Source organism: Monopterus albus, unplaced genomic scaffold, assembly GCF_001952655.1.
Source record: "Monopterus albus unplaced genomic scaffold, M_albus_1.0 scaffold9.1, whole genome shotgun sequence".
In the NCBI taxonomy this organism is placed as follows: Eukaryota; Metazoa; Chordata; class Actinopteri; order Synbranchiformes; family Synbranchidae; genus Monopterus; species Monopterus albus.
This window is the reverse complement of record NW_018127889.1, coordinates 1,302,998-1,324,539: the sequence shown is the minus strand read 5'-3', so window position 1 is coordinate 1,324,539 and position 21,542 is coordinate 1,302,998. Positions and strand designations below refer to the sequence as shown.

The window sequence follows — 21,542 nt, the reverse complement described above, 5'->3', positions numbered from 1 at the left end:
CGCTCCAGCAGGGGTTGCTGTGGGATTTGTTAAGACATCCAGCTGAACATTCTGATTCGCTAGGAGGGACTGAACCAAGCCAATGCTTTGGGCAGGGGACATGGCCTGGGCAGGACTATGGATGGGGGCAATGGGGATGTTGACAGTGCAGGGCGGGTTGTCATCAGCGCCACCAGCAGGACCTGTGACAGGCAGGTCATCTTCATCCTCACTGAAGACGCTGGGACTGAAAACAGGCAGGTTAATGTAATCCATGGAGATCTTGCGCACCTCTGGCAGGTAGATGGTCATCTGTCTGGGCTGCAGATGGAGGAGGCTTGTCTTATAGATGACTGAGGGGAGAGGGACAGGGTAAGGATGAGAAAAAGAAAAACACAGACTGAGAAATTAGACTGATTGAAATGGCTTTTATTCAGGTATTCATTAATTCTTTAATTTTAATTAGCAAAAAATAAAGTTGTTGATTAATTACCTGCACCAAGATTGGTTGGCAAGAATGCAGCCAGCCCCACTATCTTAAACTTTGTTCCCCAAATATTAGATGTGACCTGAGCAAGGTAATTTTGCTGCAAGAACAAAGAACAGTTTTAAAAATTCTTTTGTATGAAAATATAAAACAGTATATATAGGAATATATCAACATAATACATTTTCAAGAGCTAAAGCTGTGAGATCAGTTGTGCTATGCTGCCCTGCACTCCACACCCAATCATCATGGCCAGTCCACAGTACACAGATGTGCAGTAGAAGAGACATGGTCCTTGCATGCTTCTCACTTAAACTTGCTTCCAATTGTGTTTTATGGAGTCACAAGACATGCAAGAATCACTGCCACTCCAGAGGAAATCATGAATTTGGCTCTAATAATTTGACTTTTACCTGAGTGATGTCATCTAGAGGAAATTCCCTCCGTGTTAGACTGGGTGACCCAATTGAGGGTTTCCTTATTGGTAACTGTGGTGACCTGGAGATCTCCTGCGCAGCACGAGACAGTTTGGGCGATTTTCTGGGATCAATGTTGATCCTGTTGGTAAAGGGACAAACTAAGTCTCTACAGAGAAGGTAGCAAATAAAAAAAGGTTTAGGCATGCAGTGAAACACATTTAGACCATTCTTTGAAAATCCATCATTGGTGCAAAGGGTTAATACAGAAAGGTAAAGATTTCAGTAATAGCAAAAGGCTATAACTGCTGGGATGCCACGCAATTTGTCAAACGTATCCCTGAGATACAGTGTACAATTAACCTTTTGTACATTCTGGTACTTGTTGTATTAAACAATGTTAATCAAAAAGGGCAAGATATTTGTCTAATATTTATTCAAGGTTTATTCCTCGTGCTTTCATGTTGTTGTAGGACAAAGTAACAGCTTTGCAAAAAGTCTGAATTCATGCTTTGTGTCTCTACTTTCACATTAACATTCAAAATTGTTTTCAAAAAATAAAAACAGTTTCTTGATTCAAACATTGTGTAACATGTTAAAAAAAAGCTTCAGGAATTTATTAATAGTGCTGAAACTCACACTGTTTTCTGTTTCACTTGGACTGTTGACTGCTGATGGGCCAAAGAACCAACAGTCACATTAAAAAAATAAAAGACACTTCTAGTTATAGACAGCATGCTGTAGTACACAGGGGTCAAGTGTCCGTTACCTTGGCAGTTTGGGGGATTTGCTGCCCCTGGATATTTTTGGAGATTTCTTGCCAACCCAGTCATCACTCAGCTCAATGTCACTGGAGTCTGAGCAGTTACAGCTGTCAACCATGGCAGATATCAGACTGTTGCCATATATCTCATCTGGGGAGAAAAAAAAATAGGACAGAAGATGAAAAAAATCTAGTTAATGGTATAGTTACAAATGTGCAGTTCTCAATATTTAAATAAACACAATAAAATGCATGCAGTTATTTGTTTTTCTCATCTACAACCACTAAGCTGTTTCCCGTTCTTTCAGGGAAGGGTGATGGAAGCGCAAATATAAGATGCTCCAGGAAACAACAGTCTAGGCCAATTATTACAATAAAGTTTGCATTGCAAGAAATACACTGGAACGATCTGGAGGCAGGAGCCTTCATCATTTTAACAAAAATATGCAATATTACACCATTTCTACAAACATCTAGACCCATTCAGTCCAAAATGATGTTTCAGTAGTATTAATTCTTCTCTGTTTCCTCATGCTCTGTGAACCACAGCTGTTCCAGTTTAGGTCAATCTCATTTATTTGATGGACATTAAAGTGTGAATGGGCTGGAACCATTTCATGGCTGGCTTCATTTATCACTGTGTGGGGTTGATTTATGAGGAACCCAGGTGCCATCACAGCCCCCGATTAAGAAGTCTTTAATTAACATGGGCCCAGTCTGGCTTGTGTGACTAAAACATGCTCACTCTTTGAGTGCCAACTCAAGAACCTAAAATAACTGGAAAAGTACTAGAACAGGCAAATATGTCTTCTTAATTGTATTCTAAAAATGAAGAGCTCAATTCTGGTACCTTATATTTATGAGCATCTGCTGTACATACAAATGTGGTATTCATATTAAAACAACTGACTTGAATGTCCTAGGTCCTAATGTTTGCATTGCACACTCCAATCAGGAAACATGGTAACTGGTAAATTATTTTGTTAGGTTGTCAAAATGAAGGAAGGTCAGTTTTACCAGCTTTCCCATCTGTCTTGGGATCCATTATGACAAACTCTGGACGCAGTTTACTTATTCGTCTGCCCTTGAGGATAGGCACCAAACCTCCAAGATACTCCAGGTACAGAGTGTAGCACGGCCCGCCCACCTCAGGATTATCTTCTGTACGCTTCATTGTACAATGCAAACGCTCATTCCCAGCTGTTGGGTAGCTCACGAAATCCCGCATGTTGTTGGGATCTGGGATGGGGGGCTAAAAAAGAAAACATGAGCTTATAGGAAAGTTTAAAAATGTCATGCCACTATCTACAACCACAGTCATGTTTTCTTACACTAAGCTACACTCCAACTGCAAGTTCCATTGTCAAAATGCCAGGGCTCATTTATCAAGGATCTTGGTCATACTGTATTATGTATTGCTATCTCAGAAGGTGACATCTAAGACAGCACTGGCATGCATCATATAATTGTCCTGGAATCTCTTCACATTAATATTCATGGTTAAAATGCATTACCTTGATGGTGGGAATGAAAGCAGCGGTGACATAAGAACAGAGGCGGGAAGGCATGGTGAGCTTGGCAACGTCTTTTTCCTCCTTCACTGCTGTGGCAATGCCCTGCTGGCAGAGGAGCTGCAGGCTGGCAACATGGTGCTCCACTCGCACAACATAGAGTGCTGGGCCGCACGCCAAGAACAGGCGAGAGTCCCGGTGTCCCCAGCACAGTGTAGTGATGGAGCGCTGCAGGGTCAAGGAGAAGTTGGTTTTGTCACATTCACTGTACTATACTGCACCACATCAGAAGTTTCATATCCACCTTAAATGATGGATGAATGTTAGGGTTTCTGACTGTTATGACTGGGATAATTCTTTCTTAAAATTTGCATCTTTATTAAAAGTACATTTCTTACAGTGAATTCTGAATCTTCTTCAATTACATGCACATAAAGTCAAGGGTGTGCACTTATAGTGGGTGGCTGAGTAGACCTTGGCCAAGGTGCACCTTCAAATAATTCACTTTATTTTAATCTCCTCGTAAAGCTTGACACATGGTGCTACATCTTGAATGCCAGAAAGTATTTTTTTTCTAGGATGACAGCCACTTTGCAGCCAGTTACATCTTAGGTCTTCAAATATAGACTACTTGTTCACCTGTGCTGGTGTGTCAAGTGTGTAGATGTGTTCACCCCGAACATTGTAGAACTTGACAATAGCGTTCCTGATGGGGGGAGGACAGGATGGGTCAGGGGAGAGGGGTGTCCTCTCCATCCCTGCCACTGCAAGGAGGTCCCCCTGTGAGCACCACTGGACAACCACATCTACAGCACAGGACACAAAAGACAAAATAATGTTATGAACATTAACATTTGCAGCCAACTTTGAGAAAAGATAAGAAGATTCCTTGAGACATAACTGTTAAATTATCCATAAACAAGTGTCAGAGAAACAAAAAGTTACTGGGGCTCTTAGGTATAAATTAATAATAAGACGCCCACACACACCTTTCAGACCAGTGTGGATGACGGTGGGAGAGAGGTCATCGTAGTTGTTCATTAGGCTGATGTCTCCAGAAGTGAAACTGACTGTCAGCAGTGGTTTCTGGCTGTGCACTGAAAGAGGAAAGGACAACACAAACATCTTAGAAAAGCAGCGTGTGAGAAACACAACGAGGTGACAGTTTAAAAGTACACAACATGAAGTGTAAAGTGTTCGCCTATGAACATTACTATAACAGGCATATTTATATGTTAGTGGACGTCAAGTCTGTTAAAAGGAGGACTAGTGTTAAATTCATTACACCTGTGCACTGAATAAAACACTAAGGCAATGAGAGCTTCACATTTATGGCAGCTGTAAATCATGTGCTGTGAGTTTCCATTGTGTCCCATGCATGGGCACAATGGCACCAACGCACTCAGCACACCAAACAAGCGGCATTCTCTGTCAAACTATACATAACACCTTCAGACAACCACCCATATGCTTATCATTATGCGTATGTGCATTCACACAATTCTGCAATGACCCAAATATCAACACAAAAAAACCCATCCACCCCTAGAACAGTTACTGCTTCCCTTAGTAATCACTTTACAACGGCATTAAATCAGATATATAATGCTGTTGTAAATGCAGTGTTTTTAGCTGTGCAGTGCAGTGATAATAGGTCATCAGCATATATCATGTTAGAGAGATCTGGCCCGTGGAGGAAGAGGAGGCCTGGTGTCTTGGTCAGGTCATCAACTTTAGACAGAATTTCTAGTGGGACCCATCAATTACTATTGGCTGGTTTAATTGGCGAGTTAGCGCATAATCAGTGTTCCAGCTAAGGCAAGCACTTTCCAGTTTTACCACTTGGCTTGTGATGAAGGGAGGGGAAAAAAATAGCACAGCAGGAGGATGACAGACCCTCACTAAGAAAGCTTTAGCAACTAGAAGTAATTCAGATCAAGACCAAAAAAAAGGCAAATCAGGAACCAATAAAACTCGTTACATGGGCTGGTGTAGATAATGAATTCAACAGAACATGGGGGGGACTAACCACATGCAACTCTTTCCTTAGTGAGTGCTCACACTGAAGTACCAGGGCTATATGCTTGTTACTGCAAGTAAACACATTCTAGGAGAGTCCTAGGGGACTTTGTTAAAGAAAGCACAGTTGAAAATACAATAAAAATAGATTATTTCCATTGAGATTACTTTTTTGTTCCACTTCTGTACAAAGACTTCAAAGAGATGCGTATTGCATCTTAATTCAAAACAATACACGTCCTGGTAGAAGCTGTGATTGTCCACTTGAGTATAATAAAAGTGGACTGCACATGAAGAGTCTAGTGACACATGCCCTTATACTGTGACAGCTACTGGTGTTGTGACAACAGCCTCTGCATCATTAGGTGCAAACAGGAGGCCCAGTGTCAGGACAGTGCTCTTTCATTGCACTGAGGGTTATTGTTCAGTCATACTGTCCTGGGTCAAGTGACAATTGTGGTAATCTTACCACTGTGTTAAAAGTCATCAAACAAAGGATAAAGTCCATACAACACTGCAGAAAAGGCTTTCTTAACATAGGAGACCAGTAACAGATAAGATGACATCATGTTCTTATTTCAGTGAGCACTCAATGCATTTATTGTATGTCGCTTTGGACAGAATTTTCTGAATACTTGTTAAGATTAGCAGCCAACTGCAAATGTCATGTTTGATAATAACTGGTGTAGATTATGAAATTTTTGTCAGCAGATTTCAAAGATACATCTACAAGTGAAATGACTGGAAAGAATGTGATAAGATGATTTTTTTGTGCCCTTATTAGGTTTGAGTGGAGAGGTAAATTGGGCTAGGAGAAATGTATGATTTGCGACAAAGGTCCTCGGGTCCGAATCGAACTGGGGACACTAAGTTTATGTGGTACTTGTCTTAATCTCACACAGCAAGGAGGTGACTGATGGCTGAAGGCGAAGGGCTCGAGTAGGTCACTGCTAGGAGCCTTTTATCTAAGTCAAACTCCAAGCAACAAACCTTGTGGCAGAGAGTAGTCATCAGAGTCGGTGTCGCTCTCACTGTTGTCCTCCACCAGGAAACTGGGATAGTTCCAGGACATGCTGACAATGCCATCCGACTCATGCAGCAGAATGTGGGCCAGCATCCGCCCATGACAGTCCATTACTATCACCTGTCCATCTGCAGTACCAAACAACACCTGGGGGAGTAACAGTAAAGGTTAAGTATAGAGAAGAAAGAGAGATTGAGGGAAAAATAATTTGAACACAAAGAAGAAAAAAAGATGTAAAATCAAGAAACAGAGAAAGAGATGGCAGGTAGAAAGCAAAGAAAGTCAAGAGAAATGCAGTTCACAAAGAAAACAACTTGGAGAAACAGACAACCTGAGCTTGCAATTTAACAGCATGAAAGCAAAAACAAAACCTTGCTTGCTGTCATTCACAACAATCCCTCAGGCCTGTCTCTGGCTTCTGAATGACAGGTATACACATTAAAAGAGGCAAACAAAAACCTGAAACCTTTACATCTATTAGCATTCAAAGGTTGGCATAGTGCTGGGGGGAACATCATACCCATCAACATCAGTAGGGCGTGTGTGTGAAGGAGAATGTGTTACCTGCTGGTCATCGGGGGTCCAGATACCACAGGTGATCTGGCTTTCCAGGTTGATCTCAGAGGACCAGTGTCTCTGACCGCTAACAGAGCCCACCAGTACAAATCCATCACGGTAGGAGATGAGAGCCTGGGTGCCATCATGAGACCAGGTGAAGTCACTCACCTACATGTCATTTAAGAATGAAACCTTGTTAATGAGGTTATTAGGTTTATTAAAAATAACAGTTAGCAGTTATCACAATATTCTACCTTTATACACACTATACACACACTGCTTTGAGCTCTAGGGAATGATAATGATCATTGTTCACAATTTTATAGACAAAACAGTTAAATATTAAACTAATCATTCGCTGCAGCCTTAAAGTAAACACGGTAAAATGCACCACCTGTCCAATTACCTGCAAGAATAAGAAACTGGTCATTATTCACACTGTTCAGATGTTTTAGGTGCCCGGTGCTCCCACTAGCAGAGCTCTAATGATGGCAAAGACAGTTCATCATTTCAAAACACTGAGATGTTAAGAAGAACATGGCCTTTTGTCACTGGCAAGATATTTACACTCTACTTAGTCTTGTTACTTTGAAGTTTCCAGTTTTATCCCAGTATTAACAGTGACCAGCGCTGTCAGAATATCTTCTTCTCATAAAATTTAAATACATAGCCTTTTGCAGACTTTTCATAATAAAAGTGAAATGACTGCCTCTGCTAATTTCTGTAGAAATTCATACACTTGTATGAACTAAAACCTTAACCTCTATGGGGGAAATGAGCAGAGGCATTACTTCAAACAGCATTGGTCTTACATTTTTAAAGGGTGGGGCTATTGTTCAGACTGTCATCTACTTACTAAATTGATCACAAAAGATAAGGATGTGTCAGATGGAGCTCAGCAGATGTCAGCGATTGATCGAACAAGCTTATGCATCATGTTTGTTTTGCAATTATTATGTAAAATCAGGACATTTAATATCAAGATTGTTTCTCCAGTTGGGAAACCTTAGAGCGTAAAGTGTTATCTTAACTCTCTGAATACAATAATGCGATATGATTTTCTGTTACTGAAGTTTCTTTTGCTTCAGTTGCTGTTCCCTGCTTGTTTATATTCACTCCATTACACTTCAATGTATCCTATTTTTATTTCTGTACGTGCTTTCCATATTCTGTGTCAGTGCAAAGTACATTACAACAAATCCAAGTGAAAATGCACTTGTAACCATTGTTTTAGTTTATGTACCATTTCTATGTAATGCATCTTACCTGAGCACCACGGTCATTAACAAGCTCCACGGACCAGCGGCCTTCATACTGGATCCAAACAAAAATACCTCCATCTGTATCACAGGTGGCCAGTTTTTGGAAAGGCTCGTTCCAGCGCACCAACACCACCTTAAAGACACACACCAAAAAACATGAGAGAAGAGCATCAGTAGCAATGATTCAGAAGCTGTGAAGTTCATATTTTAAATGAGAAATATGCCAAACAAACTTTTAGATTGTGTCGTGTGTAGCTGAGCAGTCAAATTCAGCATCAAACCAGATAAAAATACATCACAAAGTGGGTTACCCTCATTTTGAAAAAGTCACAAAGCATATGCTAATAACCTGAACATTACAGACAATGAAATTCAATTATTCCCTTTCCTATCCTTCTGTAACACACTTCTCCTCAAACACAGACATTTCTGAGTGTTCCTCATTGTCTCTCACTTCATTCTAGTGGCCAGCCGATGGTGTGTATGTTTCTGTTTTCCATTTTATCAAAAAAGCATTGGTTTTCTTTTTTTTTTTTAACAGAGTTAAATGCCTAAAAGTAATTTTTAGTACATTTCTAAAAGTGAATGTGACAGTAAAGAGATGCAAAGAAAGTAAAGAAGAAACTGAACGAGAGCCACTGATGCATGAATACAGAGATGGTTCATCATTAGCCTGAGAAACAAGTTACCGAGGAGAGAGAGAGCAGTATAGATCAGACTATTCCCACCCATTCCAATTTCAATCCAGCCCCCTCCTTTCCATGTCTCCATCTATTAAATCTTCTGTGGTGTGACTCAGCCTATTCCCAGTGTAATAACCCTAAGCAGAGAGCAGCTCTGCTCTCACTAATTGAAGCGCATTGGCCGTACATGCTCAAACACACAGTGCAGGGCAGATTTACAGAGCAGCTCTGCTCTCACTAATTGAAGCACATTGGCCGTACATGCTCCAACACACAATGCAGGGCAGATTTATTGGACCTTCTGCCAACAGTGGCTGTAAGTTGGATAGGTTAGCCACTCTTGCCCGTTCTCCTCCAAAGAACGTAGTCCCTTCCTTGCCGGAGCAAACAAACACATCTCATCTATCCATGATCCAGTGGAACGGGCATCATTAAATGTTTCATACAACAGTTCCTGCAATATTCCTGCAAAGTAAACAATCATTCCTCTGATTGCATATTATACAAAATCCTAGAAAACACTACTGTCAGAAGGTTTTAAAAAACTGTTTGAGTAAAATCATTAGAAAACATTCTAATGGAAGATGCATCTATGCAACCACAGCAGCAATGATGAGGTAACTCCAGTTACCAATCATATATTGTGCAGGGTTTCCCCAACAAATTCCTTATTTCTCACTGTTTAGTGTCTCCAGTGATAATAGACAGGGGTATCCTTGGTGAACTTAATGCGAGTTGTTTCTCACAAACATGTTTATACAAATACATCATGCACAGCCCTCAAGTGTAATGAGTGCACAGTAGCATTCATTGCTCTCCTGGCTGTGCTCCCTGAGCAATAAGGTGTCCTGAGAACCAGAATAGCTGTTTTCACTCCCACTCCCAGTGGTATAAACCCTCATGTTGCTCTATGGGTCTCAGCTGGGACACAGCCTGCTGCTGGTCTGCAGCTAAGGTCTCTATGTCATTCTCTGGTGACCATATTCACGGACCATTAACAACAGCCTGCCATCAATCATTCAGGCACAGCAGTCACCTGATGCAGCAGTGCTCAGTGGGTACAGGCGTCTGCATCAAAACTGTCAAACATTAAAAAAAAAAACCTCCAAGCATGAGGATCTAATTGGCAGACTATAAATCCACGTTGTTACTCTATCCGTGAACTGTCTGCAACCCCTGGTGAGCAAAATGGATTTTCCAGATGGTATTATACAACATAATTCAGCTCCAGCCAGTGTAGACATAAGGCTTTAGATTAGGTAGGAGCTCCAGTTTGCATAATATCACTCATACACTGACATTTGGCAGCAAGTAAGGGTAAAAAGGAAATCAGAAAAGAAAACCTCTGAATAGGGTTTGCACATGCTGTGTTCTGCTTGTGCACACTTATCTGCAACCCCACAGAGGTGAGAATAATCTGTGTATGTGTAAATTTAGCTCAGTGTAGAGATTAGTGTGAGCTGGTCAGGCATCCCGCGATGAGGGGGACAGCTGAGCACTTCTCTGTGACGCAGCAATCTAGGAGGTCAGACGTCATATGGAGACAGACAGGATAAGATCAAGGGGCCAGAGGGATCATGGGCAATAAAAGCACAAGCAAACACATGCAGACCTGGAAAATCTTCAACAGTTATCATGTGCCGCATAGTCAAAGACAAGTACTGACAAAAATGAATCACTGGTAGAAGGTGATTAGTGCCCACATTGGTGCTCAAAGATCTATTCAAAAGTACCTTAGAATAAAGTGAACTATTTGATATTTTAAAAATTACAGAGTTGCAGCATGACTGAAAAAATAAATAAATAAATAAATACATTTTTTTTATTCCTTTCATTCTGGCCCACCTGACAACTTCTGCTGTCTTCACTCCTGTGCTGTTGTCATTGCAGCTCTGGTCTCTTACTGGGACTAAGAGACTGGGAGCTGACCTGACCCCTGCAACTTAACCCAATCAAATCAGAGGACAGTTGTGGGTTGCAGTGGAGTCAGCAGAAGTGAGACTGCACCACTGTAACACTGCACTGTCACAGTGGTGCAGTCATGAGGACATGGGTCCATAGCAACACTGGTCCCTGGCACTAAGGACTTTTGTTTTGCAAGAAGGTTACAGATAAGTGGGCCGGACTGGTAGACTGAGAACATTGTTTTACAAAGATTAACTTTACGCTGCTGGGTCACAATTTGACAAACCCACCATTTTGTTGTTTGCTCACACTTAAAAAAAACCCAATACATGCACATATCTAAATGAAATTACACACTGCTTGCAAGATGAAAATAAAGTACATACTATGCACTTGCTTTAAGTTAGGGTTTATATCTACACTAAAGATTTTTGTTCAGTTCACTTTAGTCGTTATTGTACCTCACTGGAAATTTGGCTTGCAGCATAGCAACAGGACTGTTAAAACAGACATTTCCATCTGTAAAACTGAATGAGAAACATAAATCGGAGAGAAAAGACCACACTACAAACAGTGCTGGGATTTCTTGACTAACAAAAGTTAAAAATGGCTGGAAAGTCAAGAGCACCTGGCCAACAATAAAATCAAGCGGCCAAAAAGGAGAGACTACCCTTTCCCTCAACAACCGCCGCTACCTCCTCTGATTGTGGGTCTGACATAAATCAGAAACAAAACTAATTAAGGAAAAGCACTGAGCAGCAGCTGGTAGAAAAGCAAGGAAGCAAATATGGGCAGTGTGTGTGTGTGGGGGAATTTGGAGCATCACAGAAAAGGTTAAGTCTGAACAGACAAGTTAGTTGCAGCATAAGAGACATTGAGGGAGGATCAATCACCATTAACAGCATTAGAAGAAGAGTGCACAGGTGCCATGAATTTTGAAAGTCTAACATTTTCAGAGGACAACAGCCTGAAACTACAGCCAAAAGTGCTTTGGACAGAATGCTGAAACCTGAGTGTTACTTTCCACCACACTAATTCACTGAACAGAAAAGTCTCCAGAAAACCTAGAACCTGGTTAATACCTTACAACTTCTGCTTTTCTTTATTTATGTGTTAAATAAATAAGCACTAAGCATTATCACAGTCCTAGTACTAGAGCAAAGAACAGCTGATGAGATACAAATCAGTGTGTGGATCAGCATGTTCATGTATGGCATGGAAGCAGTACTACGAGCTCAACCTACATGGTGAGGTGGTAAACACAGGCTGGTGTCCTGGGGTCATCTATCCCTGTTGGTTTAGGGCCTTAGTGAGGAGCCTGGATCAGGCCAGACTGGGAAAACAAACAAGAGGGACTACCTTTGAGAAAGAGCCCACCAATAAGTCTCATGAAAATGGCAGCAAGTTGTGTATGAACATGTGTTTTTAACTACCATGTCTGCACAGTCCTTCCTACAGTCACACACAAAACGTCACATCCATCACTTAACAAGGGTTTTTAGTCACAGGTCATAAGCACAACATAATTGGACCAAGGACTTTAACAAAACGCATATTTTTAGCAACCAAAGTGAAAATATTCCCTCAAGGCTATTACTTGATATCCTACTCTCTAGCTTGAGACATAGTGTGTGTGTTCTGACTGCAAGCAACTACTACTAAAAAACAAAAACAAGAGCCATGATGTTGCATGTCACAGAATGTAATGCATTAATGGTGCATAATTTTTTATGTTCATTTTCAATAATATTCAAGTTTAACAGTATTCTAAATAAACACCAAAATATTCAGATAAGACAAATGTTGATAAAAAGTGTAAAATTTGGTAAAGTCTACAGAAGGAAACTGCAACACTATGGATATTTTTGAGCACTTCCTCACACTGCATGGTATATACTGTATGTATACGTCTCCCATAAGACCAACAGTACAGCTAGCAGCTGACGGGATACCGACAGACAACTTGCCCAAAACCCGTGGTGCAGCCAACATTTCCTTGTCGGCATGGTGAGAGTGTTTGTGATGCCTGTCTCGGATGTCAGCTCTCATGGAGAAATGAATGGACTCCTAGTGTCTAGCTGCTTGCTCTGTTCAGCATCTGAATGCACTGTAACTGAAAAAAGCACTGCACTGTCAAAAGAGGCATTGATCTATTCTGATACACATCTCAGAGGGATTATTCCGCAGCATCAGAAGCACAGTGGCGTAAAAAGGCTCAGAACTTAGCGCTTTCATCTATTTTCAATTTGATTAAAGTGTAATGCAACTGACCTGCCGACTGCTAAAGGTCAGCAGTGCTGTTTAAATAATGACAAAAATAGTATCGTGACATTTCAGGGCATATATTCTTTCAGTAAAACTTTTTTTTAAACTTGTCAGGTTGGTTTATTTTTAATATAAAAAGAATTGTTACTCAAGAAAACAGAATTAAGATGTTAAGCTGAGTTGAGCGGAGTTGTTGCAACAGTCAAGCACCTTTTTCAGAACAAAGCAGTTAACATGAATAGCTACTTCCAGCTACTTCTGTGTAAGGATTTCATGCTGCACTTCTCAGTTTTACATAGTTGTAAACAATATAACAGAGTTTTGGACTGCTGGTTGGACAAAGCAGACATGTTGGGCTCTGAGGAAATGTAATAAGAATTTTTTCCCCCACTGTTTTTGACATTTCAAAGGAAAACTTTTTTAGCCTTTATTTGATAGGGCAGAGGACAGAGACAGGAAAGCCGGGTGAGAGAGAGAGAGAGAAGGGGGACTAAGATCTGTGGCCGGACTTGAACTATGGGCATCACACACACCAATATGCATTCATACACGCCCGCTGAAACCACTCAACTATGCAGGGCACCCAAATTAAAGTACTTAATCAAAAAACAATTAGGAGATTAATCGATAGTGAGAAGAATGTTTAGCTGCTTGCAGCCCTAGTTAAAGTCAACATTTAAAGGTATAGTTGGCGTTCCTGGAAAAAGCCCTTTGAAGCCGTTACCGTGTAATTATGGCTCACCCTGGCTGAAAGGGAGTTAGACAAACCTTCATCAGAGATGTACTACAAACCTCAGAAAACCTTTTCATTATCTCAAGAGGATCATGAGAACTTTTGGAATTGGTGCTGTAGCAGCTGAGGTTCACCACAATATAAGATGCTTTTATCCAAAGTGCCTCGTAGTGTGCCAAGCTTTTAATGATGTGTGAACATGAGTGTAAATCAGGCCTCTGATTCAGGCAAGGGCAGTGTGACCCTCTACGGGAATACAACCCTCAACCTGTCTGCCCTGTTCTTAATGGCTTAAGATCTGCCCTTTATTTTACTACATTACTCATAGTGAACCAAATCCAAAAGACACATCCATTCAGACGCTTGCTTAGATTATAATGATCACAGGTCCCTTGCATCTATACATCAACAGGAATAATGGTCAAATTTAAGAACCCTGGCAGGGATGCTGATGAGGACGAGCTCAAGTGGCATTTGTTTAAGTGTGGTCATTCATAACATGACCTGAGCTTATCTGTGGGAAAGCTTGTCACCAGCGACAACAAATTTTCAGTGACAATGCTGACATTAAAGAGACTGAGGTTACCCAAATGTAGTTTACATCACTGCTTCAAAAGTTAAAATCATGTTGGTTTGAGGAGAGTTGTGCCTGTTCTAAAACATATGTTAAAAACTAGACAGGACTATATACCAAGCTGTAATGCGTCATTTTCTTTAGCATTGGACTGTATATTGCAAACAGCATCCTCTTGTCTCCTCACCAAAACTGGGATGGAAAATATCTTGAGTGAGTGAACAGATATGTCATAGCCTGACTGAATTCATTAGGTGGTGTGATTTTCACCACTGTCAGAAACCCCAGATTATGCACAGAGTGGATGAGTGATGGATTTCATATTTCCCAACACATTTATTGCTTTATATCATATCTAGCGTGAAAGTGGAGATGACATTATTACTACTGGAGTGACAAGAGCCACACACTAACTTTACCTGTAACGTTTGTCACATCATCAGGACATGTATAGGGTTTTTTTATTTATTTATCATGGCTCATGATAATAAGAAATACAATTCAGCAGGTGCCACAGCCTTATACATCTTTCTTACCTCGCTGTTATGTCCTCGAAGGTTGAAGTTAACTCGCTGCGGGGTCGCGCGGTCCCGTCTGCAGTGGCTGGACGTGAACGTGACCCCCACAACTCCTCGGCCGTTCCCGGTAGCCAGCCAGCCCTCCTCGTAGTAGCGCTTCCTGCACACCGGCTTCTCCTTCTCTCTCTTGGGCACCCGGCCCTTCCAGGACAGGCACAGAATGTTGGAGTCACTGCAGAGGACTGGGCCACGCTCCACGGCGGCGAACATCCCTACAGATCACTACACCCCCCGTGGATAAAAAAAAAAAAAGTGTACAGAGGGTGGTGGGTAGTTATTCGGAGGGATCGGTACCCTTATGAGTGCCTCTCCTCCGCTGAGGTTACCGGTTCAGTGTGGAATGTGAGATAGCGACAACGATGCATAGTAATTGTGCTTTCTGTCGACTATCTGGGTGATTTGCAACACTGAAAAAATATTGGTAAAACTTCTCTAAAAGCACAAACGAGGTCACAGAATTGGGAACATTAGCACTGCTGGACTGAAGGTATCATGTAGCCAAATGGCCTGCATACACAAAAAAAGGCACTCAAGTCATTTTGATGTGTTTGATCAGTGAGCTGCCTTAGTAATGCTGTTTCAACAAGAAGGCAACAGAGTACTGGGAAAATCGTTTAGAAATCCCTTTTAAAGAGTCCAAACTCACATCTGCTGATCAAAAACAAACATCTCCGAAAAGCTTTAACTCATACACAGGTAATCCATTCAACACGTCCCAGTGCTTCCAGGTGATCAGAGTAAGGTTTCTGTCCAGTTCAGTATGTCATCTCTGGGCTCCGCATCCCCTTCATAAGATCTAGGTTGTGTGGGTGAGAGGAGGGGAAGGGACTCCTCTCCATCAGCTGTCAGTCCGCAGGAGAGCCGCTTCTCCCGTTAACGTCATTGCGTCTTTTCAACCCGCCCCGGGGATCCCATGGAGGACTGCTGGATAATACAAAAAAAGGATGATGCCATTATCACAAGTAAGATGTCGCTAACAAATAAACACGTGCGTTTGTTGTACAAATGACGGTTTGAATCGTTTTATAAAGCGGACGATGTGACGCTAAAAGCACTCATCTTCCGCCCACAGCTGTTAAATTTAAAAAGTGACACGCTTGGCTAATATTATCCTTCATTTATATCGCTTTAGTTCTAGGACTATACTGCCCAGCGGAAGGATATTTTACTTATTGCTGAATTATTTAAAGAAGCCATGTATCATTTTAGCTCTTTTATTACCAACACTATAATCTCAAACAGTATAAGGGGGAAACAGACAAGAGGCAAATAAAACAATGTGACTGAAGAAGGGAAGGAGATACGAATTAGACAGTGACAATTACAAAAGAAATCCAACAAGGTCCAGACAATAGTACGTTGGGATTTGTGATACTATAGACTAATCTGACAATAAAATGACACCCGATAGACAACTGTTGAATAAGAATATAATTGACATTTGGATTAAGCCTGTTATCGTTATGAAAATATTATTATTCACACTAGCTGCAATAAGACCAAAGAAACTACAACAGCATATCATATGGCTCCAGCAAAAGAAACTTACATGTGAATCTATTGAAACTTAAACAAAGCCCCAGTGATACTAACGTGACTAAATGACATAGAAATACAGATGAAACCAGTGAGATGATGCAAAAATATCCCCAACACCCATCACCGTGATCTGCCTGCTAACCTAGCTACAGTTAGCCCCTGAATGTGGTATCAAAATAGAGAGATCAGCGAGCTCCACAGATCAAAACCTGTCAGCAGCAGTTAAATTGATTTTTCCGGTCTTAATCTGTCTTCTTTGTGCTGTAACGATAATCTACCCGAGATACTCGTAAATGTAACGATGGCTGCCTGGGTTGTCTCCTCCACAAAGAACAGTCAGTGATAGCTAACCGGCTAACGGACCAGTTAGCTAGCTAGCTAACTGAACCTGAACCACCATCAGCGGAGACTGGCCCCGTCCATCCGCCGCTGGCACTCTTCGCTAACAGGCTATTGCTAGCACGTTAACCAACTGTTTATCCTAACGTTTGACATTATGTACATATAGCTATTCATTATAACTATACTTCAGTAGTGAGACAGACAAAGTAGCAAAATAATATCAGACCTATCATCAATAAAGCCGGAGAACCATCAACAGGCAACAGAGTGCTTACCTCGACTGTGCACTCCTATTTCTTCCTCTATTTCCAGCCAGCTACTGTACACTGGTATGGCCCGACAGCCGACTCACCTGACATGCACGTGATCCAAATCCAATTAATTTATCATCGTTCAGTCTATGATTAGCATCAATAACTGCAGTGGTCTAACTTTATGCTTTCAGATGAAAAGGTTCTTCAGTGTCAAACTACAGCTCAGTTGTTAAGGTTGTCAATGTACACATAAACATAGGGTAGCATGCAGTGGCGGAAGAAGTAGTCTTAAGTACAACAATTAGCCTACACAAATACACAGAATATAAGCAGCGGTGGAAAGTAACTAAGTACATTTACTCAAGTATTGTGCTTAAGTACAATTTTGAGGTTTCTGTACTTGAGGATTTTAATGCTACTTACTTCGACTTCACTACATTTTAGAGGCAAATAGCCTATTGTACTTTTTATTCCAATACATTCATTTAGTAATTTCAGCTACTGGTTGCTTTTCTGAATCAGATTAATTAAACAAAATACAGTATAATCATAAGACGTTTTTGATCCCTGTGGGAAAATTACCCAGCAGTGGGCAAATTCAGAGTACAAGCATATAATGTATAAACTGTAAAATACTAAGTAAAAGCACTTCAAAATTGTACATAAGTAAATGTACCGGCACTAATATTATGTAATAGTACAGATAAAGACACTGTTTATAATAACCAGCTCTCCTTCCACAACATGGTGGTTTTTAACACCTAGCTGTCACCGTGGTAGTTCACCCTCCGGGGCACACGGGGGCAGTATGTAAAGCTGTTCCTCCTCCTCCTGGCAAGCCTTCTCAAAAAACATGGCTGCTCTCATGGGTCTCAGGCGAGAATTATTTTCTCTGGCAAGGATACTGACCGGAATCTCACATTTGGTATAGTCAGGTTTTTAGGCAACATCTGAGACTAATTAACTAACTAGAAAGCTCTATAGGTTAGGAAAATTGAACTTAGCTGATCAAGAAATAGCAGTTTGGTCTATGATTGTGGTTGTAGCTTGGTGGTCTTAACGTACAGTAACGTTAAGGCTAAATGCCATTTCTCACGTGTCCACTAATGTAAGTTTATTTATTTCCAGGGTCCGAGATTGGGCGCCTGCTCAGGGCACCGAAAATGTAATACAACCAGGTAGGTCTGTCCTCTAACGTAACTCGTATCGTAGTTTATTCGTTACACATCAATATAACACTAGTGCACCATACTGGTGTAGAGATTGTAATTCACGAAGATAGGGACAGAATAATTAAAGCGAAACGAACATATAAGCACATTTTAAAATGTGGAAAATGATTTTAAAACTTGGTAGTTTGTACTCAAAAGTTATGTCTCCGCAGCTCCCATTTCCCACTGACATCCAGCACTTCCTTTCACACAGCGACAGTGTTTTCATCTGTAGCTTCATCGGTAAGTTATCAGTACAAAACACACAAGATGCCTAACTAATAACAAATCAATAGTCTTGATTTTTGCTGGTGATATCAGATTAATTTGATTTCCTTTTGCAAACATTTCCAAGAAGCTGGACCACAACACATGAAGGCTGGTTTCCTTCCTACATTTGTTTTCCATTGCAGATCCAGGTCACAGAAGAGCCCGACACACTGTTTCAGAAGGTTTCTATTATAGTCAAAGGTCATGACAGAGCTGTGCTGGACAGTTATGAGTTATTCGCCACCATGGCAGCTAAAGAGCTGAGTATCACCATCAGCAAAGTGTGAGTCTTGGCAGAGTTAAATAGCCACACACCAGCAATGATAATTGTTTATCGCGGTAAAAACAGTACACTATTCTTATTAATGGTGTATTTTTTTCATTATTTTTCCTCTGCAACAGTTATGAACCTCCCAGAGATGTGGAGAGGTTGACACTCCTGAAGTCGGTACACATCTTCAAAAAACACAGGGTCCAGTATGAGATGAGGACACACTACCGGTGCATTGAAGTGAGAACCTTAAAACCTGGTTAATTTAATAATTAAGTAAAGGCATATAGACATTAAGTCCTTAGGGTCTCTCAAAACCAGAAATTAATTAGCTGGAGACTTTATACTGCACTTTTAACTTAGGGCAGGAGTACATGCATTACTATACTCATTGATTTATTAGGTTAGGTTCCCAACCGTCTGAGCAGAAGTGTGACTAGATACAAGTGAAAGCACCTATGTGGATGCTGTTGTGTCAGAAGGTTATAAAGTTATTATTCAGGGGTCATCTGTTTAAGTTGTCTCTTCTCGTTTTGTAGTTGTCTCATTTAACGGGCTGCACAGCACAAGTATACCTTGAATACATTCAGAGGAACCTCCCTGAAGGTGTAGCCATGGAGGTGACAAAGGTGAGTCCTGCTCTTATTCTGCATGAGGGACAGATTTCACTCGGCCTTTGAACCACAAATGAAGCAGTGAATTTATCCCCCTCTATTTGTTCTGCTCTGATCAGACCGCCATAGAGAAGGTTCCAGATCACATCCTGGAACCCACGTGGAAGGACCATCCCATTGATGACAAGCCCAGTCAGTGAATGCAGTGATGAGCAGCAGATGATAATTGGATGTCTTCTTTAAGGCATTACTGAATATGCTGAGTAATGAGGAGGAGAGTAAAATGTAATACTGATATGTGCTTGTCATGGATGCCTGAACTGCTTGTCATGTTATTCAAAAGAGACATTCAACAAAGCTGATACAGAGGTCCTCTTCAGCCAGTGTCAGCATGTAACAGTGACTTTGTGTGCTGATAATTTTCATGTATTTATGTGGCAAACTGTGGAGATAATTGTTTTTTTCACCCCAATAAACAACAACTTCTCAATTTATTGACAACTAACACTTTTGAGCTGTTATTTAGTCAGATCTTTGATTCTGTCTTCAACATACTGTTGTTCTATACCCATCTTCTGTGACACTGGACTGGATTGTTACTCTATATAAACATGTATATGCTGTTGGACACAAGACCACTACAAAACACTGTTTTCACATTTATTGAATAATTAGTATACATGAATTTATAAAATAAAACAAATGGGATTGAGCATTTATCTTCATTGAAAAAACTGTTTACTGCCTGAAGGCTAATATGTCCCACCATTTATAAGGATATTTCCTGGTATAGTTACCATAGTAGATGTTTTTCTCCATGGCTCTGTTTAAAGATATTTGAAGACTGGCCCTCCCCTTCTCTTCCAATGTTAAACTCAGCTGTCACATAGAGAAAATACTAACTATAGTGTGCCATAAATGGAACCAGTGGTGGGTGGTAAATTATCAGTTGTACTCAATGAAAATGTCACAACATTCATAAATGAATAAGGATTTATTTATAATATGTACAAATTATAAACAGTACATGAGGAACATCAGTGACCAACATTTTTCATATTTCTCATAATTTATGCTCCTGTTTGACATAAAATGTGGTCTGTGGGTCAATGATAGCATTTTAATGCTAACTGTAATTTATACTTTCTAAGAATTTATTTGACATAAAATGTGGTCTGTGGGTCAATGGAAGCATTTTTACACTGACAGTAGTTTATACTTTCTAAGAATTTAAACTCAAACACATAATAATTGAGAATATTGTTCATTAAACCAATGCTCTGACAGAAGGGAGGCCTTGTTAGTCCTAATGATCTGTTTCTCTGACAAACTCTAAATTGATTAAAGTGAATAGATTTGGTTGAACAGCACAGACAATCAGTAGAACTTCTACTTCTATCAACCCAGTGTAGGTGGTTGAGAAGGATAAACTGCCCAAGACCCAGTGTGCAGAGCCTGTAGAGACTCGACTAAAAACAATCTTAGTTGATGTCCACACAGCTCTGGATGTGGACGTGGACTGCTCAGATGATGGACTCCCTCTGGGTGTCAGTCAGTAATGTTTAGACACAGTGAACCCCAGAAAACTCCAGTCTGATTCCAGTGTATTGTAAAGTCTTGTCGTTACAGGAGTCGACAGGCTGTGGTCAAACTGCTGTGGTCTGAGAGGAGCCCAGCTGCTGCAGCAGGAGGGAAACGGCTTGAACCTGTTTATGTGAGTAGATCAGCTCCACATCAGGCTGCAACAAGAAGAGACTGTGGTCAGGATGTGAGCTACAGAAATGAGGCTGAGCCTGGTGAACCCACAGTGTTCACACATTAGGAAACAGTGGAAACTCATCTGAGCTGAACTGAAGCTGTCAGACCATTTTACTTCTGTCTGCTGTGTGCACATTACTGACTTTATTAATTCACTGTTTAAATAATGATGTGTATAACAGACTCCTGTGTATTCAAATGTACTAGGAAAACAACAAAAGACTTTATTCTTCAATGTGTTATTTTCCATCCACATGTACAGGAGAAATGGTGCTCGGACTCAGAAGTGGGCGCCCGGCTAAGATGAGGCCAAAGGCACAGAGTGCTCAGTGAGGTGAGGACAAAGTCCAGAGACAAAGTGGAAGGTTTAAAGGAGTGGCTGTACCCAGACTCTGATTCCTCTGTAGAGCTGAACCAGCAGCTCCTGGGGCAGGTCGAACTTCCTGAACTGGAGCAGGAAGTTCATCCTCTGCTGTGGCTTCTTGGTGATGGTGCTGATGTTGGACGTCCACTTCAGGTCCTGGGA

General features: G+C 40.9%; 2 protein-coding genes across 3 annotated transcripts in view; one reads left to right on the top strand and one right to left on the bottom strand.

Moving 5' to 3' along the window:
- The window catches only part of tulp4a (TUB like protein 4a), a 20,844-nt gene extending 5,857 nt beyond the window's left edge, over nt 1-14,987 (bottom strand). Inside the window, 12 exon segments of the mRNA XM_020587997.1 lie at nt 1-332; nt 473-566; nt 880-1,024; nt 1,652-1,796; nt 2,663-2,897; nt 3,160-3,384; nt 3,796-3,962; nt 4,146-4,253; nt 6,166-6,346; nt 6,764-6,925; nt 8,024-8,152; nt 14,716-14,987. The exon segment at nt 1-332 is cut by the window's left edge and continues 1 nt beyond it. Of these exon segments, the coding sequence (XP_020443653.1) occupies nt 1-332; nt 473-566; nt 880-1,024; nt 1,652-1,796; nt 2,663-2,897; nt 3,160-3,384; nt 3,796-3,962; nt 4,146-4,253; nt 6,166-6,346; nt 6,764-6,925; nt 8,024-8,152; nt 14,716-14,967 (2,175 nt within the window). The 5' untranslated portion in view covers nt 14,968-14,987.
- A 620-nt stretch (nt 14,988-15,607) lies between these two features.
- On the top strand, nt 15,608-19,763 carry mrps10 (mitochondrial ribosomal protein S10). 2 transcript variants are annotated; one of them, XM_020588020.1, is made up of 7 exons: nt 15,608-15,719; nt 18,021-18,070; nt 18,277-18,346; nt 18,517-18,656; nt 18,776-18,884; nt 19,184-19,273; nt 19,378-19,763. In XM_020588020.1, exons 1-7 carry the CDS (start codon nt 15,702-15,704, stop codon nt 19,456-19,458), a joined length of 558 nt encoding a protein of 185 aa, XP_020443676.1. In that variant the 5' UTR covers nt 15,608-15,701; the 3' UTR covers nt 19,459-19,763. The 2 variants fall into 2 exon arrangements, with proteins under 2 accessions (XP_020443676.1, XP_020443667.1); XM_020588011.1 differs by lacking the exon at nt 15,608-15,719 and adding an exon at nt 17,700-17,817.
- Nucleotides 19,764-21,542: the final 1,779 nt, after the last annotated feature.